The sequence below is a fragment of the Numenius arquata genome, chromosome 31 (assembly GCF_964106895.1).
Source record: "Numenius arquata chromosome 31, bNumArq3.hap1.1, whole genome shotgun sequence".
Lineage (NCBI taxonomy): Eukaryota > Metazoa > Chordata > Aves > Charadriiformes > Scolopacidae > Numenius > Numenius arquata.
This window is the reverse complement of record NC_133606.1, coordinates 1,206,514-1,231,064: the sequence shown is the minus strand read 5'-3', so window position 1 is coordinate 1,231,064 and position 24,551 is coordinate 1,206,514. Positions and strand designations below refer to the sequence as shown.

The 24,551-nt window shown below is 62.7% G+C and overlaps 3 protein-coding genes across 3 annotated transcripts in view; 1 reads left to right on the top strand and 2 right to left on the bottom strand.

The window, feature by feature from the left end:
* TNXB (tenascin XB) overlaps positions 1-10,443 on the top strand; it is a 43,139-nt gene extending 32,696 nt beyond the window's left edge. Inside the window, exons 25-34 of the mRNA XM_074165088.1 lie at positions 457-750; positions 1,239-1,532; positions 2,321-2,614; positions 3,752-3,876; positions 4,459-4,672; positions 4,857-5,011; positions 5,684-5,780; positions 6,267-6,428; positions 8,954-9,117; positions 10,363-10,443. Coding sequence (XP_074021189.1) covers positions 457-750; positions 1,239-1,532; positions 2,321-2,614; positions 3,752-3,876; positions 4,459-4,672; positions 4,857-5,011; positions 5,684-5,780; positions 6,267-6,428; positions 8,954-9,117; positions 10,363-10,443 — 1,880 coding nt within the window. The remainder of the gene's footprint in view (positions 1-456; positions 751-1,238; positions 1,533-2,320; positions 2,615-3,751; positions 3,877-4,458; positions 4,673-4,856; positions 5,012-5,683; positions 5,781-6,266; positions 6,429-8,953; positions 9,118-10,362) is intronic.
* Positions 10,444-10,513: 70 nt separating this feature from the next.
* Positions 10,514-19,478, bottom strand: LOC141476404 (steroid 21-hydroxylase-like). Its single transcript, XM_074165080.1, is given in 11 exon segments — positions 10,514-11,121; positions 11,398-11,501; positions 13,015-13,184; positions 13,968-14,153; positions 14,514-14,600; positions 15,349-15,456; positions 15,827-15,922; positions 18,064-18,117; positions 18,119-18,219; positions 18,611-18,700; positions 19,313-19,478. Coding segments are annotated over 11 exon segments (1,410 nt in total). The 3' UTR covers positions 10,514-10,873.
* Positions 19,479-20,586: 1,108 nt separating this feature from the next.
* Positions 20,587-24,221, bottom strand: CENPA (centromere protein A). The gene is made up of 4 exons (XM_074165079.1): positions 24,137-24,221; positions 23,538-23,629; positions 21,666-21,743; positions 20,587-20,721 (listed from the first exon to the last, which is right to left on the bottom strand). Exons 1-4 carry the CDS (start codon positions 24,219-24,221, stop codon positions 20,587-20,589), a joined length of 390 nt encoding a protein of 129 aa, XP_074021180.1.
* Between the last annotated feature and the right edge of the window lie 330 nt (positions 24,222-24,551).

Below are 24,551 nucleotides of genomic sequence, written 5' to 3'. Positions count from 1 at the left end.
GGATGGAAGGATGGAATACTATATGTGTAGTGGGATGACCGAAGAATGGCTGGCTGGCTGCTTGGTTGATTGGTTGCCTGGACGGAGAGGCGGAAGAATGGATGAAAGGTTGTGAGTGTGTGTGTGTGTCTTTGACCTGATAAAGTCATTGGCTGGTTGTGTGGACATGGAGTTGAGTGGACAAATGGGTAGGTGGGTGGTTGTGTGGTTGGATGTTGGGCAGGCTGGCTGGCTGGCTGGCTGTTTGGAGGGATGAAGGAGTGTCTGGTTGGTTGGGTGGTCGAATGGAAGTGTGGATTGAAGGACTGTTGGATGGTGAAGGGTCCGTGGAGAGAGGGGTGCTATGATGGACGGTAGGATCGATAGAGAGGTGCACGAAGGTGGATGAATAGATGGACGGATAGATGGACGGAGGTGTAGATGTTGCTGCTCTGCATTGTGCCCTCTGTGTTGCAGGTGCGGCCGAGCCAGAGGAAGAGCCACCGTCGCAGCCGATCCTGGGCGAGCTCAGGGCCTCCCAGGTGACCCCCGAGTCCGTCCAGCTGGAGTGGAGCGTCGCCGAGGGCACCTTTGACTCCTTCACGGTGCAGTACAGGGATGCCCAAGGGCAGCCGCAGGTGCTGCCCGTGGACGGTGGTTTGCGCACGGTGACCGTGCCTGGGCTGTCCCCGTCCCGGCGCTACAAGTTCAACCTGTACGGGGTGTGGGGTCGGAAACGTCTGGGCCCCATCTCCACGGACGCCGTCACAGGTGAGGTCATGTTAGAGGCCCAGCTCTGTCCCCTTTGGAAGTGGGTTTGGTGTGGGGCAGGAGCTTGGTCCTGGGTGTGTTTGTCCTTTTTGCCGCTGGGAATGTCTCTTGAGTGATGATGGTGGGAGGGATAGGAGCATGCAAGGGTGGAGTGTTGGAGGGACGGCCAGATGGACAGAGGGACCGAGGCATGGGCAGAGATGTGGATGGATGGATGGATGGATGGATGGGTGGAGAGACAGAAGGGCACTTCATTGCTTGAATGGGTGAAGAGAGAAGTAGATGGTTGTATGGAAGGGTGTCTTGATGGCATGATGGCTGGCTGAATTAGGGGAAGCGTGGGTAGCTTGTGGGATTTCTGAAAGGATGGAACGTGGATGGGATTTTAGCAGTTTCAGAGCTAGGGTGAATGGACTGAGGGATGGAGCAGGGAGGGAGGGATGGATGGATGGATGGATGTTTACATCCTGCATATCTCGCTGTTACAGCCCCAGTGCCACAACAAGAAATGGCACCATCTCAGCCCCGCCTTGGCAACCTCACCGCCTCCCACATCACCTCTGACTCCATCCAGCTGGAGTGGAGTGTCCCCGAGGGCACCTTTGACTCCTTCACGGTGCAGTACAGGGATGCCCAAGGGCAGCCTGAGTCACTGCTTGTGGACGGATCGTCCCACACGGTGACTGTGCCTGGGCTGTCACCGTCTCACCGCTACAATTTCTACCTGTATGGTGTGTCAGGGCAGAAACGTTTGGGTCCCATCTCACTTGACACCATTACAGGTGAGGGCGTGTTCTGGATCGGTCTATGTTGCCTTTGGGCACTGGTTTTGAAGTGTGGCAGGAGCTGGGGCTCCGCCCATCATGGTCTCTTTGGCCTTGTGGGAAATGGGAACATCTCTCAGATGCTGACTGGGGTTGGATGGAGCAGACAAAGTTGGAGGGATGGAGGGAGAGGTTTATGAAAGATGTTTGCTTGGATGGAGGGATGGAAGGATGGATGGAAGGATGGATGGATGAAAAGTTGGATGGATGGATGGAAGGATGGATGGATGGATGGATTAATGGATGGAAGGTTGGGTGGATGGATAGAAAGAAGGTTGGATGGGTGGATGGATTATTGGATGGAAGTTTGGGTGGATAGATAGATGGGAGGTTGGGTGGGTGGATGGATGGATGGATGGGAGGTTGGCTGGGTTGGATGGATTGATTATTCGATGGAAGGATGGATAGAAAGAATGTTGAGTGGATGGATAGGTGGATTAATCGATGGAAGGTTGGGTGGGTGGAGGGATGGAGGGATGGAGAGATGGATGGGTGCATGGAAGTTTGAAGAGACTGGGGGGATATGGGTGGCTGGATGGCTTATTGGTTGGATGCAAGGACACATGGTTGGATGGATGGAAGGATGATGGATGGATGGAGAGAGACAGTTGGATGGAGGGATGGAGGAGGGATGGATGGTGGCATGGGTTGATTGACGGATGGTTAGAGGAATGGTTGGTTGTTGAACCGATGGATGGATGGATGGGTTGATGTTTATGCTCTTCATTGCGTCCTCTCTTTTGCAGCCCCAGCTCCACAAAAGGAGAATTCACCCTCCCAGCCCCGCCTGGGCGAGCTCATGGCCCCTCACGTCACCCCTGAGTCTGTCCAGCTGGAGTGGAGCGTCGCCGAGGGCACCTTTGACTCCTTCACGGTGCAGTACAGGGATGCCCAAGGGCAGCCGCAGGTGCTGCCTGTGGACGGTGGTTTGCGCACGGTGACCGTGCCTGGGCTGTCCCCGTCCCAGCGCTACAAGTTCAACCTGTACGGGGTGTGGGGTCGGAAACATCTGGGCCCCATCTCCACTGATGCTGTCACAGGTGAGTGGGCTGTGGACCATTGCTGTGTCCCCTTTAAGGGCTGGTTTTGGGGTGGTGGCAGGAGTTTGGGCAAGGCCCGTCCTGGTCCTTTAGGTCTTGTGGGAACTGGGAACATCTCTTGGGTTCTAAGGAGGGTCTGGATGATGGGATGGGTGCGTGCATGGTTGGAGGATTGCGTGGATGGATTGATGGAAGGTTGGGTGGGTGGATGGATGGAAGGAAGGAAGGAAGGAAGGAAGGAAGGAAGGAAGGAAGTTGCTTCTTTGATATTTTGGCTGTTTGGATGACTGGGTGAATCCTTAGCTGGATGGATCCATGGAACAGTGGGAAATTGGACCAAATTCTTGGTACCAAGTGTGGGATTGATGGAGGGATGAGAGATGAAGGTTGGAGGGATGGAATGACAGACTGATGGGTGTGTGGACAAAGGATGGATGGATATGTATTAGTTGGTTGAATGAATGGATGGACTGAAGGTTAGTTGGACAGACAGATGGACAATGGAGGGTTGGATGGATGGGTGGATGGGTGGTTGGATGAAAGGTTGGTTGGATGGATGAAAGGCTGGCAGGACAGATGGTTTGATAGATGGTTGGAAAGATGGGCGGGTGGTTTTATTGATGGAGGGAGATTGGCTGGTTTGACAGTTGGGTGGTTGAGTTGACAGTTGGATGGGTGGACGGATGACTGGGGGTTTCATGGATGGACTGTTAGATGGTTGGATGGTTGGACAGTTGGAGGGTTGGAAGGGTGGATGTACAGTTGGATAGATGGGTGGATGGTTGATGCTGGACACTTGCATGGTTGGTTGGACAATTGGACAACTGATGGTTCATGGTTGGATGGCTGACAATTGGATAGTTGGACGGTTGATGGCTGACTGTTCGACGGTTGATGGTTGGATGGTTGTTTGGAGGGATGGTGCGTTGGAGTCCTGGCTGGGGGATCCCTGGTGGAGAGCATCCTCTGAGGGCTGTGGGTGGGGGACCCTGGGGTGCTACAGGGGGTCTGGCCATGGGGGGTGTCCATGGGGATTTCTGTGGGACTGGGGTGTGTGTGTCTGATTGGGGGAGCAAGGGGGTGGGCGGGTCCTTGGCGGGCTGGGGTGTGTCAGCAGCTGACCCCTCCCCTGTGCAGGTGCCCCGGGGACCCTCTGGGTGGGGACCGTGTGGCCCCGCAGTGCCCGGCTACACTGGGCACCCCCCCGTGTCCCCCCTGATGGCTATGACCTCATCTACGGCCCCCCCGGGGGACCCCAGCAGGTAACGACACCCACCCCCCACCCCAAAGCACCCCAAAACCCTATGGCAATAATGCCCTGGGGACCCTGATATCCCCTGGGGACTCCAGTAACCCCCCTGGAGACTCCAACACCCCCCCTGGAGGCACCCAATTCCCCTCCCCTCACAAGGACCCCTTGTGGGATCCCAATATTCCCCCGTGAGCCCCAGTATCCCTTGTAGGAGCCCTAATACCCCCTTAGGACATCCCAATACTCCCCCTGGAACCTCAATATCCCCTTGAGCAACCCAGTAACAACCCTGGGGACCCCAATAACACCCAGAGGATCCCAATATCCCCCCATGCATGCCAATATCTCTTGTGGGTGCCCTGATACCCCCTTAGGGCACCCCAATTCCCCCCCAGGACCCTGACATACCTTTGGGGATCCCAATAATGACTTGTGGAACCCCAATAATTACTCAGGGATGCAAATATCCCTTGTGGGACCCCTAGTAGCCCCTAGGAGCACCCCAATATGACCTTGGGGGATGCCTAATAGCCCATGGGGGTACCCCAGTACCTCCTTGGGGACCCCAATACCCTCCTGTCCCTCCCCTCAGACACTGCGGCTGCCCCCTGAGGTGACGTCCCATCAGCTGTGGGGCCTGGAGCCATCGGGGCGCTATGTGCTGCAGCTGTGGGGCCGGGGTGGGGACAGCCCTCCCACTCCCCTGGAGACCACCTTTGACACCCGTGAGCCAGAAGCCTGGGTCCCTGGGTTCGGGGGGGGAACTGGGTCCCTGGGTTGGGGGGCACCTGGGTGCCTGGGTCCCTGGGTGGGGGGGCACCTGGACGCCTGGGTCCCTGGGTGATGGGGGAGGTGCTGGGTCCATGGGTGGGGGGCACTCGGACGCCTGGGTCCCTGGGTGGTGGGGGAGGTGCTGGGTCCCTGGGTGAGGGGCACCTGGATGCCTGGATCCCCACACCCCTTGTTGTGTCCCTCTGCCCGCCCCCCGCCCAGCTCCCCTTCCCCACCCGCACCCCCGGGACTGTGCCGAGGAGCAGCTGAATGGGCCGGGGCCTTCACGCGAGACCATCATCTTCCTTGGGGGAGACCCTGGGAGACCCCTGCGGGTCTTCTGTGACATGGAGACTGATGGCGGTGGCTGGCTGGTGGGGCAACTGGGGGGCACTGGAAGGGGCTGGGGGGCTTCTATAGGGGCTTATAGGGGGTTTTATGGAGGGAAACGGGGGACTTGAGGGCAACAGGAGGACTGAGGGGCACTGGGAGGCACTGGGAAAAGCCGGGGGACTTCTATGGGGTGGGAATGGGGGGATATAGGGGGTTTTACAGGGGGACTTGGGGACTTACATGGAGTTTTATTGGGGGACTTGGGTGGTAAAGGGAGGCAATGGAGGGGTCTGGGACTTCTATAGGGGGCACTGGGGGGGTCTGAGGGAGGAATGGGAGTCAGTGGGGGGGTCTGGGTGATCTGGGGGGGTTCTGTGGGGGGCACTAGGGAAGTCTGGAGGGGACATGGGGGTCGGGGGGGGCAGTGGGGGATTGGGAAGGTTCTATTGAGGGGCAGTGGATGAATCATTGGTGGATACTGGGCGACACTGGGGGGGGAGTCTAGGGGGGTGTCTATGGGAGGGCAGTGGGGAGTTCTGGGGTGCAATGGGGGGCTCTTGGGTGTTCTATGGGGAGCATCGGGGGGGTCTGGGGAGGGAACTGGGGTTAGTGGGGGGCCTGGGAGGGGCACTGGGAGTGTCTGGGGATCTCTATGGGGTCAGTGGGGGGGTCAGTGGGGTGTTGGGCCCTGTCCTGACCCCCACCCCCCCAAGGTGTTCCAGCGCCGCCAGGACGGGAGCACTGATTTCTGGCGGGGGTGGGTGGCCTACGCCCACGGCTTCGGCAACGTCACCGGGGAGTTCTGGCTTGGTGAGGACCCAGGCATCGAGGATAGGGGACCAGGTGTCTGGGTGGTCTCAAGGGAGGGGACCCAGGCATCCAGGTGATCCGATGTGGGTCTTTGGAGGGCACCTAGGCACCTGGGTGGCCTTTTGGGTGGGTGACCAGGGAGGGACTCAGGTGTCTGAGTGGCATTTTGGAGGGGACTCAGGCTCCTGGATGGGCTTGGGTGGGCTCCAGGGAGGGACTCAGGTGCCCAGGGGAGGACCCAGGCATCAGGGTGGGTGTTGGAGGGCAGCCAGGTGTCCAGGTAGGTTTTTGGAGAGGACCTGGGTGTCCAGGTGGGCTTGGGTGGGCTCTCCAGGAAGGGACTCGGGCACCCAGGGAGGGGACACAGACATCATGGTGGGTGTTTGGAGAGGACCCAGGCATCCGGGTGGGCTTGGGTGGGTGACCAGGGAGGTACCCAGGCATCTGGTGGGTGGCGGTGGCCAGATGCAGGCATGGGGGCCGCAGGGAACGAGGCGCTGCATGCATTGACGGCTGGGACCCCCACGGAGCTGCGGGTGGATCTCCGTACGCCGTGGGATGCTGCCTTCGCCCGCTACCGTGACTTTGCCATTGCCGGCCCTGAGGACCATTATCGTCTCCACCTTGGCGCCTACAGTGGCACTGCTGGTATGGAAGGCACCTGGGGGTCCTTAGTGGTCTCGGGGGAGTCCTGGGGGTCTCTTGGCCCATGGGGAGGACCCTGGAAGGGATCTTGGTGGTCCCAGACCAGAGGGTTCTTGGGGGTCTGCTGGCCTATGAAAGGAGTCCCTGAAGGGTCTTGGGGGCTCTTGAGGGGTCTTGGTTGTAACTCCAGGTCAGTGAAAGGTCTTGGAGGTCCACAGGTCCTTCTGCCATGAGGGGTCTTGGGGTTTCTTGAGGGGTCCTCAGGGTCCCTAGAGGGGTTTTGGGGGCTCCTGGAGGGGTCTTGGGAGTCTCTTGGGCCTTGAAAGGAGTCCCTGAGTGGTCTTGAGGTGTTCTGGGGGGGATCTGGAATGTTCCTGAGGGGTCTTGGGAGGACTCTGGAGAGATCTTGAGGGGTCCTGGATGGGGTTTGGATGGTCCTGGAAGGGCCTTGGAGGGTCCTGGGGCATCCTGGAGGGGTCTTGGGGGGGGTTTGGGAGGTCCCAGGGGAGGGTGTTCTGGGGTGTCTTTGAGGGGTCTTGGGTGTCTCTTGGCCCATAGGGAGGACACTAGGAGGGATCTTGGGGAGTCCCTGGAGGGATCTTGGGGGTCTCTTGGGTCATGAAGGGGGCCTGAGGAGTCCTGGGGACTCTTGAGGGGTCCTGGGGGTCTCTGGAGGGGTTCTTGGGAGTCTCTTGGCCCATTAAAAGTCTTGGTCGTCCACGGGCGACCCACCATGAGGGGTCTTGGGGGCACCTGGGGGGTCCTGGGGGTCTCTTGAGGGGTCCTGGGGGTCTCTGGAGGGGTTCTTGGGAGTCTCTTGGCCCATTAAAAGTCTTGGTCGTCCACGGGCAACCCACCATGAGGGGTCTTGGGGGCACCTGGGGGGTCCTGGGGGTCTCTGGAGGGGTCTTGGGGGGTCCTGAGTGGTCTTGGAGGGGTCCTGGGGGGGTGTCCTTGGGGGTCCCTTGGCCCATGAAGGGGGTTCTATGAAGGCCTTGGGGGTCCCTGGGATGGTCCTGGGCGGGGGTCTGGGGCTATCTGTCTGGAACACTGGAGTGGTATGGGGGTCTGGGGGGGGGTGTGTGTGTCCCTGGGCCCTGGGCGGGGGGGCTGGGGAGATGTCTGAGGGTCTCCAGACGACTGGGGGGGTCTCTGGACAGTCTGAGGGGGGAATCCTGAGGGGTCCCTTGGGGGGGGGGGAGTCTGGGGGTGTCTCAACCATTAGGGGGATCCCTGAGTGTCCCTGGGGGGGAGGGGACCTTGAGGAGGTCTTGGGGGGCCCTGGTGGGTTGTCTGGGGGTCTCCAGACAACGGGGAGGTCCCTGGGGGGAGTCCAAGGGGGTCCCTGGAGGGGGACCCAGGGGGGTCTGGGGGTCTCTGGACCATTCTGGGGGGATTCCTGTGAGGGGTATCCCTGAGGGTCTCTGTGAGGGTCTGAGGAGGGTCCCTGAGGAGATCTCCAGGTCATTGACACTGGGGGGCTCCCAAGGGGGGTGGTGGTATCCCTGGGGGTCTGATGGAGGGGATGCCTGGGGGGGGCCCTGGCTGGGGGCTTCACTGAGGGGGGGATGTCCGAGGGTCTTCCTGGGGGGGGCATGTGGGTCTGGTGGTCTCCAGACCATTGGCGGGGGGAGGGCTGGGGATTTGAGAGTGGGTCTCGGGGCGGGGGGGTCCTTGGGGCATTCTGGGGGTCTCCGAACCATTGGGAGGAAGTCCCTGGTGGGGACTCCTTAGGGGGGGGTCTTGGACATCCAGTGGCACTGGGGGGCCCTGGGGGTGTGTCTGGGGGTTTCCAGACCAATGGGGAAGCCCTGGGGGGGTCACTGGGAAGGTTCTTGGGGGTCCTTGGGGGTAGGAGGATGTCCCTGGGGTTTGAGGGTGAGTGTTGAAGGGGGCTCCGGTGCGGTGTCTGGGGGTCTTTGTACCATTGGTGACAGTGGGGTGTCCCTGGTGGGGGGGGATCCCTTGTGGGGTCTTGAGGGTCCCTTGGCACTGGGGTTCCCTGGGGGGCCCAGGGGGAGTGGTGTGTCTGGGGTCTGCAGATCATTTCCAGGGGGTGTGTGTGTCCCTGGGGGTTCACTGGGAAGGTTCTTGAGGGTCCTTAGGTGGGGGTAAATCCCTGGGCGGGGCCGGGGGGGCTGGATGTCTCCTGATTATTGACATTGGGGGGTTCCCGGGAGGGGTGTGGTGTCCCTGGGGGTCTGCTGGGAGGAGTTGCTGAGGGGGAGGGTGTCCCTGTAGGTCCTGAGGGGGTCCGTGGACCATGGGGGTATGTCCCCGGAGTGGAGCATTGCTAGGGGAAGGGCATCTCAGGGAGTCCCTGGGGGGTCCTCATGGGGGACTGGGGGTCTCCGGACCACTGGGGGGGACTCTGGGAATGTTCCTGGTGGAGGGGAGTCCCTGTGAGTCCCGGGGGGGAGGTCCTGGGGGGGGGAGTGTCTGCGAGCTCTGACAGGGGGGGACCCTGGGTGGGAGACCCCTGTGGGTTCCGGGGGGGTCCCTGTGGGTCTGATGAGGATATCCCACAGGGGATGCGCTCTCCTACCACGCTGGCAGCCCCTTCTCCACGCGGGACCGGGACCCCCGGGGCCGCCCCCGACCCTGCGCTGTCGCCTACGCCGGGGCCTGGTGGTACCACAACTGCCACTACGCCAACCTCAACGGGCGCTACGGCACCCCCCGCCACCACCAGGCACGCTATAGGGGATGGCACCTGTAGGGCACCTCTGGGGGTGCACTGCTAGAGGGGGCTGATGGGGCCAGAGTGCGGTTAATGGGGGACAGAGAGGACCATAATCGGGTCTATAGGGGCCATAGTAGGGCTACAGGCACTATAGGGGACCTACAGGAGCCATAGGGGGTGACTAGAGGGGGCTGATGGGGCTAGAATGTATAGGGGACATAATAAGGGCTGTAGGCACCATAGGGGACCTATAGTGGAGGGTCCATAGGGGGGCTATAGGGGCTAGGGACCTATACAGGACCTGTAGCAGAGGGACTAAAGGGGGCTAGTGGGGCTAAAGTGTGCATAATAGGGCACATAAGATGGGCATAATGAGGTCTATAGGGGCCATAGGGGGGCTATAGGGGCCATAGGGGGGCTATAGGCACCATAGGGGACTTGTAGGACTCCATAGGGGGGACTAGAGGGTGCTGATGGGGACAGAGGGGACCATGAAGGGGTCTAAAGGGGGCATAGAGGGTGTATAGGGGACATAAAGTCATCTATAGAGGCCATGTGGGACCTAGAGGAGCTGTGGGGGACCTATATGGGGCCATACAGAGCAAGTGGAGAGAGACAGTGGGGCCAGAGTGGGGTTGGGGTCTCTACAGAGGTCTAGAGGGGACATGGAGGGTCCCATGGAGGTCACAAGGGGACCTCTAACAGGGCTATAGCAACTATAGGAAGTCCTATAGGGGTTATGGGGGAGGATGTCCTATGGGGGGGAGTACCTAAAGGGGAACTATAGAGCAAAGGCCCGTATGGCACTGTCCCCAGCAGCAGGTACCGATGAGGCCCATAGGGGTGCTAAAGAAGGGGGGGAGAGGGGGTACTCCTATGGGTGACAGGGGCTCTAAGGAGCTATGCAGGTCATGTGCCCTACCGGCTCCATAGGGCCCAGAACCCTATAGAGGTGAGCCCCAGATGCCCCCATATAGGTGATAGGGCCTGGGGCAGAGCTCTAGGGCCCATATAGGGGTTCTGTAGGGCTCTGTAGGCACTCTGTAGGGTTCTGTAAGGCTCTATATGGGTTCTATAGAGTTCTGAAGGGTTCTGTGGTGTTCTGTAGGGGCTCTATAGGATTCTATAGGGGGTCTATAGGGTTCTGCAGGGTTCAATAGGGGCTTTAGAGGGGTCTATAGGGATGTGTAGGGGTCTATAGGGTATTTATAAGAGATCCATAGTGTCTGATGGACTCCCCCTTGCTCTCCCCAGGGCATCAACTGGTTTCCCTGGAAAGGCTTTGAGTTCTCCATCCCCTTCACCGAGATGAAGCTGCGGCCACAGCGTGACTGAGGGGACCCGGGTGTCCGGGCAGTACCCAGGAAGGAGGCGGGACTTGATGGGGGGGGGGGGAGGTCAGAGGCGAAGCTTTTATTGGAGAGGAGGGGAGTGAAATAAAAGCTGCCCGGAACCCCCTCGACCCCAGAGAACTCCGGCGTCGGGGGGGTAGGAGGGCACCCAGGCTTCCAGAGATGCAAGCAGCAGGAGGACTTGGGCACTGGGGAGGACCCAGGCACCCACGGGTGCACCCTCAGGCAAAAAGGTCCAGGGGTGCAGCCCTGGGACTCAGGTGCATCTGCACAAATCCAGGGGTGCAGCTTCAGGCACTCAGAGATGCACCCCCTAGCACCCAGGGGTGAACCTCTGGGGAGCCAGGAAGCCCAAAGCACCCAGAGGTGCTTTGCAACGCGGGGGTGCTCCACCAGCCCCCCCCCAGGTGCACTTAGGCAGGGGGCAGGCAGGGCAGCAGCCGGAGGCGGAAGGGCGGGGGTCGCAGGACGGTGCCGCCTGACCCCCCTAGCCCGGGTGCCCCCTCCCCTGCTGCGGGAGGCTCCAGCCGGAATTCCCGCAGGATCCAGCCCAGGAAGACGAAGAGCTCGGCCCGTGCCAGCCCCTCCCCCGGGCAGGATCGGGCCCCACAGCCAAAGGGCAGGAGGGCACGGGAGGGGGCCCCTGGGGCCAGGAACCGCTCTGGGGGAACAAGGGGGTCAGGGGACCTGAGCGTCTGGGATGGGACCCAGGCTTTCAGGGGAACCCACCCACAGAGGGGTCAGGGGATCCGGAAGGTCAGGAGGGGACCCAGGGGTCTGGGCAGGGCACCCACCCCAAGGGGTTCAGGGGACCCAGGTGTCTGGAGGAACCCACCCAAAGGGGTTGAGGGGACCTCAGCAATCCAGGGAAGGGACCCACCCCAAGGGGTTCAAGGGACCCAGGCATCTGGGAGGGGACCCCAGCATCTGGGCGTACCGGGCAGGAAGTCCTCGGGGTGGTCCCAGGTGTCAGGGTCCCTGTGGGCTGCCAGCAGGTTGGGGACCAGTATGGAGCCAGCCGGCACTGGGATCCCACCAATACTGAGAGGACAGGCATTGCTGGGGTTACTGGGACATACTGGGGAGAACTGGGGCTCTACTGGGACCTGCTGGGCTCTACTGGGGCCTAGTGGGACCTACTAGGACCTGGTAGGATCTACTGGAACCTGCTGGGACTTCCTGGGGGCTGTGTTTGGGCCTACTGCACCATACTGGGTTCTGCTGGGGCTTAGCTGAGGTCTGTTGGGACCTACTGGGGTCTTCTGGGGCCATACTGGACTCTGCTGGGGCCTACTAGGTTCTGCTGGGGCCTACTGGGATCTGCTGGGGCCTAGTGGGCTCTGCTGAGGTCTACTGGGATCTACTGAGGCCTTCCTGGGATTTTCTAGAGTCTACCGGGATGTACCGCCACTTCCCTGAGCCTACTGGGGTCTATTGATGTTTACAGAGATCTACTGGGGCCTACTGGGATGTACTGGGGCCTACTGAGACCTCCTGGGATCTACTGTGGCCTACTGGGACCTCCTTGTGCCTACCGGGGCCCACTGAGACCTACTGGGGCCCACTGGGGTCCATTGGGGCCTGCTGGGGTCCAGTGGGCTTTGCTGCGGTCTACTGGGACCTCCTGGGACATACTGGGTTCTGCTGGCATTTCCTGGGCCTACTGGGGCTATGGAGGTCTGTCAAGGTCTACTGGGATCCACTGGGGCCTACTGGAGTCTGCTGAGGCCTGATGAGGTCTGCTTGGGCCTATTGGGACCTGCTGGACTCTACTGGGGCTACTGGAGTCTACTTGGTCCTGTTGGGGCCTGCCAGGGTCTACTGGGATGTACTGGGACCACCCCGAGCCTACTGGGGCCTACTGGCATGTACTGGTGTCTACTGAGGCCTGCTGGGAACTGCTGGGGCCTACTGAGATGTACCGGGACTTCATGGGGCCTACTGCACTCTGCTGGGGTCTGTAAGAGTCTACTGGGTCTTACTGGGACATACTGGGGCCTACTGGGACTTCCTGGCCTGCACTGGGATCTCCTGGAGCCTATGAGGCCCTACTTAGAATGCTCTGCTGGTCTATAGTGGTTCATTCTAGTCCATACTGGCCTGTACTGGTCTATAGTGGTCCAAGTTCAAAACACTGATACACATTGGTGTGCAGTGCTGCAACCTGATGCCCAGTGGTTCATAACTGTCTATAATGGATCATGCTGGTTCATACTAGTACACGCTTGTCTATGCTGGCTTGTACTGGTCCATACTCATCTAAACTGGTTCATACTGGTCTATACTGGTACAAAACACTGATGCATTTTGGTGTGCAGTGCTGCTATCAGATGCCCCCAGTGGTTCCCACTGGTCTATGGTGGTTCATACTAGTACCTGCTCATCTATACTGGTCCATCCTCATCTAAACTGGTCCATACTGGTTCAAAACACATGGGTGCACAGTGCTGCAACCTGATGCCCAGTGGTTCCTACTGGTCCATAGTGGGTCATGGTGGTTCATACTCATACACGCTCATCTATACTGTTCCATACTGGTTTCTATTGGCCGTACCTGGTGTGGCGGAGGGCGCAGTGGGGCAGGGCCAGTGGGGCAGGGGGGCAGAGGCGCAGGGTCTCGGTGATGGTGGCGTGAAGGAGGGGCAGGCGTCCGGTGTCCCCCGGCTCAGGGGTCCCAGTGGAACCCAGTTCCTGCCATAGCTCCTCCCGCAGCTGTGCCTGCAGCTGGGGACACATGTGTCACAGGCGTGTCACTGCCTCATGGGGTGACACATGTGTCATGGGGCATCGCATGTGTGGGGGTGTCCCACCCTGGAGGGGGACCCAGTGGCAACGAGGGGGACAAAGGAGCTGCATGGATCATGGATGTGACACGTGTGTGGCTGTGGCATGTGTGTGGCACCTTGGGGTGGTGCAAGGGGAGGGTGATAGACACAGGGAGGGGGACACGGGAGACGTGTAGGACATGGGTAGGGACATGGGATTCCTTGGGGGCACCCCTGGGGACTTGAAGACAGGCGTGGGGATGCAGACATGGCAGTGGCATGCGTGTGGCACCTTGAGGTGGTACAGGGAGATGGTGATGGCCACAGGGAGGGGGACAAGAAGGACATATAGGACATAGGTGGGGACATGGGACCGTGAGGACATTCATGGGGACAAAAGACACACCCCTCAGGGACAAGTGTGGTGACACGGACATGGATGTGACATGCATGTGGCACCTTAAGGTGGTGCAGGGGGGTGGTGATGGCCATGGGGAGGGGGACAGAGGGACACAGAGGACACAACCGGGGACACCAGACCCCCTGGGGACACTCATGGGGACTCAGGGACATGTGTGGGGATGTGGACATGGCTGTGACATGCATGTGGCACATTGAGGCAATGCAAGGGGGTGGTAATGGCCACGGGGAGGGGGACAAAGGGGACACAGAGGACACAACTGGGGACACAAGACCCCCTGAGAACATTCGTGGGGACCTGGGGGTGACACACGCGTAGCACCTCGGGGCGGTGCAGCAGGAAGGCGATGGCCCAGGTGAGGGCGGCCGCCGTGGTCTCGGTGCCCCCGATGAAGAGGTCGACCAGGGCCATGTGGAGGCGGGGGGGGCTGAGGGGACCCCCCCGGACGCCTGGGTCCCTTCCCTGCAGCGCCGCCAGCACCGTGTCCCCTGGGGGCGATGGGCACTCCTGCAGGGACAGGAGTCATTCCCTACTGGATGCCTGGGTCCCCCCAAACACCTGGGTCCCCCCCAAATGCCTGGGTCCCCCCAGATGCGTTGGTCTCCCCTGAACGCCTGGGTCCTCCTTGAACACATGGGTCCCCCAAACGCCTGGGTCCCTCCCCAACAACTGGGTCCCCCAAACACCTCGGTACGCCCCGAACATGTGGGTCCCCCCAAATGCATGGAGACCCCCTGAACACCTGGGTCCCCCTGAATGCCTGGGTTCTCCCTGAATGCCTGCATCTCCTTGAACGCCTGGGCCCCCCCAAACACCTGGGTCCCCCAAATGCCTGTGTCCCCCCCGAACACCTGAGTCCCTCCTGACCTCGTGCCGCCGGATCTGGGCCTCCACGAAGGTGTCGCGGCGCTGGACGAGGCGGAGCAGCTCCCGCAGCCCCGGGTTGGGCAAGACCTGGTGACATATGGACCCCATAGGGACCACCCCCCAGCCCTATAGATCTCCCTGTAGCTCCCCGATAGGTGCCCTATAACTCCCCTCAGCCCCATATAAACCCTATAGCTGCCTCTCCACCTGGCCCCTATAGCCTCTATAGGGCACCCTCCCAGACCATACAGACTCTCCCCACAGCCCTATAGACTCCCCCAGCTCATATAGACTCCTTGACCCCCTGCGCCATAACTGCCCCTCCCCGACCCCCAACCCCATATAGACCCAGCTCCATATAGACCCTATATCCCCAGCCCTTATACATCCACCCCAAGGCCATATAAATACCCCCTAGCCCCATATAGCCCCTCCCCAGTCCCATATAGACCCTATAATGCCCCCTCCCAGGGCCATAGGCCCCTCCCCAGCCCCATATAGGCCCTATAATACTCTTCCAGGGCCATATAGCTCCTGCCCAGGCCCATAGGGACCCCCTCCCAGTCCCATATAGATCCTGGAAACCCTGTCCCCAACCCCCTCCCCCCCCTCCAGCTGCATATAGACCCTATAACACAGCCTCCCAGGGCTATATAGCCCTTCCCCAGCCCAATATAGACCCCTCCAAGGCCCTCATAGATCCTAGAAACCCTGTTCTCAGCCCCACATCGACTCTATAACTGCCTCCCTCCCACCGTGCCCCCCCCAGCCCCATATACTCCTCCAGCCCCATATAGCACCCCGCCTGGGGCTGTATAGCCCCCATAGGGCTCACCCGCAGGATGGGCAGCAGGTCGAGGGCCCGGACGCTGGCCCTGCCCCACACCTCCAGCAGCTCCATCACACAGTGGGTGAAGTCCCGGACCTCCTCCTCAGGGGGCATCTGGGTGGCCCGGATGCCTGGGTCTCCTCCCAAACGTGTGGGTCCCCCCCCAGAACCCAAACATCTTCCCCCCTCCCCTCCCCCCCCCCTCCCCCCCCGCCCTATACATAGCCCCACACGCCTGGGTCTCCTCTTCTGGTCCTCCCCAAACTCCTGCCCGCCCTGAACTCCTGAATTCCCCCCCAGACAACTGAGTCCCCCTGGATCCCCTCCCGGACACCTGGGTCCCTCCTGAACTCCTGGTTCCCCCCTGAATGCCTCGGTCCCCCCCCCCCCCGAATGCCTGGTTCCTCCCTGGACACCAGGGTCCCCCTGAACTTCCGGGTCCCCCCCGAACACCTGGTTCCCCCCCGGACGCCTGGGTCCCCACCAGCTCCCCGAAGAGGAGGCGGCCAATGGTGCTGCAAGTGTGGAAGGCGAAAACCTCAAAGGGGTCCAGGGGGGCTCCCCCGTGGGAACGCAGCTCCTGGGGGTGGGGGTGTGATCAAGAGAGGGCATTTGGGTCCCCAAGGGGGTATGGGGGACCCCAAGGGGGCTTTGGGGTCCCTTAAAGGGGGTTTTGGGATGTCCTAGGCGGGTCCCTAAGGGGGATGTGGGGGTCCCCAGGGAGGTACTGGGAGGCCCAAGGAGGTTTGGGGGATCCCTAAGGAGGGTACTGGGGGCTCCGAGGGGATTTTGGGGGGTCCTAGGGAAGTGTTGGTATACCTGAAGAGGGTACTGGGGGGGCCCTAAGGGGGGTACTGGTGGTCCCCAGGGGGGCATTGTGGGTCCAAGGGGTCAAAGGAGGTACTGGGGGACCTAGAGGGTTTGGGGATAATTAAGAGGGGAGCTTTAAGGAGGTTTTGGGGTTCCCATGGAAGGTATTAGGGGGCCCTAAGGGGGTTTTGGGCATCTCCAGGGAGAATTTGGGGAGTCCAGGGGAGGGGTTGGGGGGACCCGAGGGGGTATTGAGGGGCTCTAAGAGGGTTTGGGCATCCCTAAGGGGCATTGAGGTGTCCTAGGGGGATATAGGGAGGCCCTAAGGGTGTTTTTAGGGATCCCTAGGGGGACAGTGGTAGGCCCTAACTAGGTTTGGGGGGGGTATTGGGGTCCCTAAAAGGAGTTCCCAGGGGGATATAGGAGGGCCCTAGGGGGGTTTTGGGGGCCCATGGAGGGTATTGGGGGAGGTGGGGGGAGCTTTAGAGGCTCCCTAAGGGGTTTTGCGGGGTGGCAGAGGGATACAGGAGGGGGGAAGCAAGAGGGTTTTGGGGTGCCCATAGGTAGTATCGGGAGGCCCAATGCGGTCTGGCATCCCTAACAGGGTCTTGGGGAGCCCCTTGAAGCACATTGGGAGGCCCTAAGTGGGTTTGAGGTGTTCTAGGGGGGATATAGTATTGGGGGGTACTAGAGGGTTTGGGGGGCTCTAAGGGAGTTATTGGGGTCCTTAAAGGGTTTTGGGGTGACCTAGGGGGATATAGGGGGAGCTCTAAGGGGGTTTTCAGGGTCCCCAAGGTGGCACTGGGGTCCCCAGGGGGGGTTTGGGGTCCCTAAGGGGATTGGGGGGGGCAAGTGGGTACCTAAAGGGGTCTGAGGGGGCCCGGGGGGGGTTGGGGTGTCCATGGGGGGTACTGGGGATCCCTAAGGGGGTTTGGGGGTCACAGAGGGCTACAGGAGGGCATTAAGAGGGTTTTGGGGTGTCCCAGGGAGTATAAGGGGGTTTTGGGGTGCCTGTGGGGGGTATTGGGGGGGATCTGGGGTCCATAAGAGGGTTTTGGCAAGCCCTTTGGAGGGCCCTAAGCAGGTGTTGGGGTGACCCGGGGGGATATAGGGGGAGACCTAAGGGAGTTTTGGGGGTGCCCAGGGGGGCAGTGGGGGGTCCCAGAGGGAATTTGGGGGTCCCTGGGGTGATCTTGGGGTGGCTCTAAGTGATTTTGGGGTGCAGGTGTGTGTGCAGGGTTTGGGGTGCAGGGGGTGCCGTTTTTGGGGTGCAGGGAAGGTTGGGTTGTGGTGGTTGAATTTTGGGGTGCAAGGCGGGGGTTGGGGTGTAGGGCGTGATTTCTGGGTGCGGGGGTTATTTTTGGGATCTGAGGGTGGATTTCAAGGTGTGGGGTGATTTTTGGGGTGGGGGGTTGGGGTGTGGCAGGACCTTTTGGGGTGCAGGTTTTGGGGTGTGAGGGGGCATTGTTTTGGGTGCGGGGGGTGTGTTTTGGGGGTGAGGGTCTGAGTGTGTGTGTGGGTTATTCTTGGGGTGCAGGGTTTGGAGTGCGGGGGGGTATTTTGGAGATGTGGGGGATTATTTCAGGGTGCAGGGGTGGGTTTGGGGGTTCAGTGTGCAGGTTTTGGGGTGCGGGGGGTAGGGTGCAGGTTGCGGGGGTGTTTCGGGGTGTGTGTGGGGTTAGGGTGCAGGTTTCGGGGTGCAGGCTTTGTGGTACGGAGTTTTTTTGGGGTGCGGGGGGTTTGGTGTGCAGGTTTTGGGGTGCGGGGGTGGATTTCAGGGTGCGGGGGGTTCGGGGTGCAGGTTTTGGGGTGCGGGGGTGGATTTCGGCGTGCGGGCGGGAGGTTTGGGGTGCGGGGGAGTTTCGGGATGCAGGTTTCGGGATGCGGGGGGGGAAATTTCGGGGTGCTCACCGCGCAGAGGGCCCCCGCCTGTCGCCGCAGCAGGTCCCGCAGCCGCCCCCCCCCCGGCGCGCGCCAGGGCCGCCCGCGCCGCCCCCCGCTGCCGCCGCCAGCCGGGGGAGGGGGCGCCCAGCGCCAGGTCCCGGCCCCCCCGCGACACCAGCGACCCTGGAGGGGGCGGCACGGGTCAGGGGCACCCCGGGATCTCCCCGCACCCACGTCACCCCCACCGCCCTCCTCAGCAGCTGTAGCCGCCTCCCCCCCCCCCCCCCGGCACACACGTCACCCCTCTGGGACCCCCCCCCCGCGACCCCCTCCAGCACACACACCGCCTCCCAGGACCCACAGCCCCCACGTCGCCAACCCCATAGAACCCCTCCACCCCATAGGGACACCCCCCATACGCCCCCCCCTCCGCCCCGTAGCTCCCCCGCCCCACAGAAATCCCCAGCCCCATAGACCCCCCCACTCCATAGACACCCCCCCCCCCAGCTCTATAAGGAGCCCCAAGCCCCGTAGCTGCCCCCTATAGCCCCCCCCGCCCCATAGCGCCCCGTACCCAGGTAACTGGGGGGCCGCCCCAGCCAGTCCCCCCAGTGCCGCGCCAGCGCCTCCCGGATGGGCCCCACCGAGCTCAGCACCAGCACCTCTGGGGAGAGAGGGGACCCCGACACTGGGGGGACACACACCAAAGTAGGGGGGGGAGAGGGGCTGGGGGAACCCAAAACAGGGGGGATCAAAATCGGGGGGGGGACACGGGGAAACACAAAAGCAAAATAGGGGGAATCCCAAAATTTCGGGGGGAGCCCCAAACCAGGTGGGGCAGGACATGCAAATCGGGGGGGGGGCCTAGAAGAGAGGGGACCCCAAACGGGGGTGGGGCCTAGATCGGGGGGAGGCAAATGGGGAGGTCCCCAAAACTGGGGGGAGACCTAAACGGGGGGGAGGGCTGGGCAAAGGGGAGGGGAACCTCAAATGGGGGGGCACCCAAACCAGAGGGCCACCCCAAATGGGGGGGGGGGACAAATGGGGGAACCCCAAAATGAGGGGGTACACCCTAAATCGGGGGGAGGTTTGCGAGTCTTGGGGGGGGCAGAGAGGGTTGGGGCCCCCAGGGGCAGGTTTGGGGGTTTCGGGGGTTGTATGTTAAGGTGAGGTGTCAGTTTTGGGGTCCCGGAAAGGGGGGGCGGGGGGAGGGGCGGTGCCTGGGGTCCCCGGGTGGGGAGGGTCGGTATCGAGGTGCCCCCCTCCCATCACTCACCTCGCCCCCCCAGCCGCATGCGCAGGACGGGCCCGTGCCCGCGCGCCAAGCGGGCCAGGTGCAGCGCCCCCTGGGGGTGGAGCAGGTGCAACGCCCCCCCCCGGATCCCCCCCGCCAGTAACACCAGTAACACCAGTAACAGCAGCAGCAGCAGAGCCAGCGCCATCGCCCCGGGCCGAGGGGGAGACCCGGGGGAGCCCCTATATTGTGGGGAGGGGGGGCGGGTGGGGGGCAGGCCCCACCCCCTCAAGCCCCGCCCCCCCGAGGCACCGCTCCCCCATGACGTCAGCAGCACCCGGGAACACACACAGACATTTACTGGTGGGGGTCACACCGCGGGGGGGGGAATCCCCAATAGGGTGGCGGTTGCGGTGGGGGGGGATCTCTGGAGGGGACCCATTGTGGGGGGCCCAATAAGGGTGGGAGTTGGTGCCTGGGGGTGTCCCCATTATGGGGGGGGCCTGACAGGGTGGGGGTCCCTGGGGGGGATCTCTTGGCGGATCCCCAATAGGGTGGGGGCTCTGCAATAAGACAGGGGTGCTTGGGGGGGTCCTCATTGGGAGGGGGCTCAGGGTGGTTCCCAAGGGGGGGGGGGGGGGCGATAGAGGGGGGTTACCATTAGGGTGAGGGTCCTGGGGGGGGCCCCATGGGGAGAGTCTCAATGAGGGGGTCCCCATTGGAGGGGGATCCCCAATAGGATGAGGGGCTGGGGAGGTGTCACAGGGTGGGGTCCCAGGGGGTGTCTCAGGAAAGGGGTCCCCATGGTGTGTGGGAGGGTCACAGGGGGGTGTCCCCATGGGGGGTGGGGGGAGGGCTATTGCCGCACGGAGGATCCTCAGTAGGCTGAGGGGTGGTGGGGGTGAGGGTGGGGGTCTCCACAGGCAGGGGGCAAAGTCATGGGGGGTGTCCCCACAAGGGGCTGTCCCCATGTGAGGGGTCAGGGTGGGGGTCTCCAGAGGGGGGGTGTTAGGTCTAGGGGGTGGATGATGCCCACTAGGAAGAGGGTTCTCAGGAAGGGGGGTCCCCATGGGGGTGTGGGGGTCAGGGTAGGGGGTCCCTATGGCGGGGCGGGACGACCTCATGGGGGCGTGGGGGGTCCCATGGGTGGGGAGTCCCAGGGGGGTGTCCCCATGGTGGGGGTCAATATCATCCCCACTAGGAGGATCCCCGATAGGATGAGGGGTGCTGGGGGGGGGAGGGTGTCTTCGGAAGGGGGTCCCCATGGGTGGGGGGGGTTCAGGGAAGGGTGTTGGGGGGTGCCGGGGGGGTCCCCCTCAGCCGGCCCACCACTCCAGCCCTCGCAGGCGGCGGGCCAGCTGCAGGTCCTTGGGGAAGAGGGTGACACGGCGGGCGTGCAGCGAGCAGAGGTAGGCGTCCTCCAGCAGCCGCACCAAGAAGGCCTCTGCTGCCTGTGCCCCAAAACATCGGGGGGGTCCCCAAAACCTGATACACACCCCCCGGGGGCAAAGAACCCCCCTCCCCCGGGGAGCAGGGACCCACCCCACCCCCAAAGCCAGCCCAGAAGGATGGAATGCACCTGACCGCTCTGCACCCCACCTTTCCCAAAATCTGACACCCCCTCCTTTCACCCCAAAATCTGACACACACCCCTGCACCCCAAAACAGCCTCGCTGGGGAGCAGGGAACCCCCCCAAAGCCAGCCCAGAGGGAGCAGAAACATCCCTCCCAACATAAATGGGATGCCCCCAGATGCCCCCCAAAATAGCCCACCCCAGCACCCATGGGACCCTTCTAGACTCCCCTCAGCTCCCATGGGACCCCCCCAGATGCCTCCCAAGCACTCGTGGCATCCCCCCCCGAGCACCCATGGGACCCTCCTAGACCCCTCACAGCTCCCATGGGACCCTCCTCCCGAGACTGCCAAGCACCCCTAGACCTCTCACAGCTCCCATGGGAATCCCACAGATGCCCCCCAAAATAGCCCCCCCTCAGCACCCATGGGACCCCCCCCAGATGCCCCCCAAGCACTCGTGGTGTCCCCCCCGAGCACCCATGGGACCCTCCTAGACCCCTCACAGCTCCCATGGGACCCTCCTCCCGAGACCGCCAAGCACCCCTAGACCCCCCACAGCTCCCATGGGACCCCCCCAGATGCCCCCCCAAGCACCCAAAAATAGTCCCCCCAGCACCCATGGGATCCTCCTAGACACCCCACAGCTTGCATGGGACCCCCCCAGATGCCCCCCAAGCACTCGTGGTGTCCCCCTCGTGAGCACCCTTTGGATCCTCCTGGACTGCCCCCATCTCCCATGGGACCCTCCGCCCGAGACCTCCACACCCATGGACCCCTCCAAACCCCCCCAGCACCCATGGGACCCCCCCCAGCACCCACCTCCTGCAGGGCCACCAGCGCCATGCGCTGCCACCGGTAGTCCACCCCCCGGGTGAAGATGAGACAGATCTCCCGCACCTGGGGACACAGGGACAGCCAGGGTGACAGCATGGGGACACCCTGGGGCAGGGGCACACCCAGGGGGGCAGTCTGGGGACACCCTACCCCAGGGAAAGAGACTCCAGGGACAGGGGGACACCACTCTGGGGACACCCGTGGGACATGCTGGGCACAGGGACACCGTCACCCTGGGGACACCCCAGGCATGGGAACACCCATGCCAGGACAAGGGACACCAGGGACATGGGGGACACCACTATGCGGATACCCAGGACAAGGGACACTCCGGGGACAGGGACATAGGGACACTTGGACACCCCAAGTGTGGGGCCACAGGGACACAACCATGGGGAGACCCTGGGGATGGGGACATGGGGACACTCCAAGAGTGGGGGACATGGGGAACACCACCCTGGGATGTCACCTTGGGGATACCCAGGCACACTCCACCCCAGGGCAAGCGACACCACGGACATGGGGTACACCACTATGGGGACATCACCTTGGGGACATCTCGGGGATGGGGACACAGGGACATCCTGGGCATGGGGACACCCTGGGGACAGGGACATGGGGACACTACCACCCTGGGGATGGGGACACCCTGGGGTGTCACCCTGGGGACACACAGGGACATCCCACCCCAAGGTGACATGGGAACATCACCGTGGATTGTCACCCTGGGGGATGGGGACACCACCATGTGGACAGGGTCACCCTGGCCATAGGGACATGGGGGACACCCTGGGGATGGGGACAGGGGAACAGTGTCACCATGGGGGTGGGAGGACACCACCCTGGGGACAGGGACACCACCATGGGAACAGGGTCACCCCAGGATTGGGGACAGTGCCGCCGTGGGGGAGAGGACACAGGGAACAGCACGTCCTGAGAGGCCCCATAGGGGGTGGGGGGGACACACAAGGACATTGTGTGGGGACAAGGACATGGCGTCACAGGGGGTGGGGAGGGGACAAGGACAGGGGGAGGGGACATGCATCATGGTGGGGGGACAAGGACGTAGGGGGGCTGTGATAGTGCTGGGGATGTGGGGACAGAGGGGTCCCCTGGGGGAGTGACTGAGGGGCATTTTGGAAGACCCAGGAGAGATTTGGGGGGTCATGGTGGATTTTGGGAGGTCTCAGGGATGTCCCAGGGGGCACTGGGGGCCCAGAGGAGATTTTGGGGGGGATCAAGGGATCACAGGGGTATTATGGGGGTCTCTGGGTGGATTTTGGAGGTCTCCTGGGAGGGTTGGGGTCCCCTGGTGTATTTTGGGGTCCCCCGGGGTGGTTTTGGGGGTCCTAGGATTAATTCGGGGTCCCCCAGGGGTGTTTTGGGGTGTTTGGGGGATCCGGGGGTGTTTTTGGGAGTCTCCAGAGGGTATTTTGGAAGTCCCGGGAGGTGTTTGGGGGTTCCCAGGACCCCAAATCCATCCTGGGACCCCCCCAACACCCTCTGGGACCCACCCTGAAGTGGGTTTTGGAATGACCAAAGGTGCTGGGGGGTCCCAGGTGGATTTGGGGGTGTCCCAGGGGCGTTTTGGGAGGGTCCTGGGGGGTATTTGGGGTCCCGAGGGGGTGGGGCATCCCAGGGGATTCTAGGGGGATTTTGAGTTCTGGGGACTTTGAGGGGCCCTTGGGGGGGCCCAGGGGATTTGGGGGTCTCCTGGGGGTTTTGGGGGGGTCAGTGGGGGCATCCCCAGGGTATTTGGAGGGGGAAGTGGTGGGGGACAGTTGGTGTTTTGGGGGGGTTCCTGGGGGGATTTTTGGGGTCCCCTGGGGGTTTGGGGGGCTCCCCCTGGGTGCTCACCAGGCGGGCGAAGGGTGCAGGGCGCAGCAGGAGGCGAGTGCTTTTCTGGAGCTGCCGGATCTCCTGGAGAGCGCGATAGCCTCGGCGGCGTCCTGGGGACAGGGGACACGGCAACATGGGGGACAAGGGGACACGGGGGGACAAGGGTACATGAGGAGACAAGGGGGACAGGGCTGGGGTCAGGGATCCCAGAGGGGATCTATGGGAGGAGGCACCAATGTCCCTGAGGGGGGGGATCTATAGGGTCCGGAGGGGGGAAGGGAGAAATCTATGGGGCCCAGGAGGGATCTGTAGGGTCCAGGGTGTGTGTGGGGGTGTCTATAGGGTGCAGGGGGGGATCTTTTGGGTCTGGGGGGGTCTATATGGTGCAGAGGGGTCTATAGGGTACGGGGGAGGTCTATAGGTTCCAGGTGGGGTCTATAGGATCCAGGGGAGGTATATAGGGTGCAGGGGGACTCTACAGGGTGCAGAGGGGTTTATAGGGTCCCGGGGGACCTATGGGGTGTGTAGGGGTCTATAGGGTCCGGGGGTGTCTGTGGGATGCGGGAGCGTCCATAGGGGTTCCCCCCCCCCCTCCCCCCCCCCCCCCCCCCACTCACTGTGGGTCCGGCGGGGCGATGGGGGGGGCGGGGCCGGGGCGGGGCCCCTTCGGCGCCGGGGGGCGGTGGGTTTGGGGCGGGGCATGGAGAGGCCACGCCCACCGCGGCAGGGGTGGGGACACCCAGGCGTCCGGGGAGGGGCGGGCCTGGAAGGGACCCAGGCGTTCGGGTGGGCCTGGAGTGGGCCCAGGCGGCCGGGGCCGGGGGGGGGTGGGGGGCGGTCAGGGGGGCACCCCCCGACTCCCCCTACCCTCCCTGTCCCTGACACCACCTCCCGCCCCCGTGACGCCACGCCCGGGGCCCCCCGACCTGCCGCCGCCGCCGCGATTCAAACCGCCCGCCGCGCCGCGCTCCTCCTGACGTCACTTCTGCCCGCCTCCCCTTCGCCCGGCCAATAGGAGCCCGCGCGGCCGCT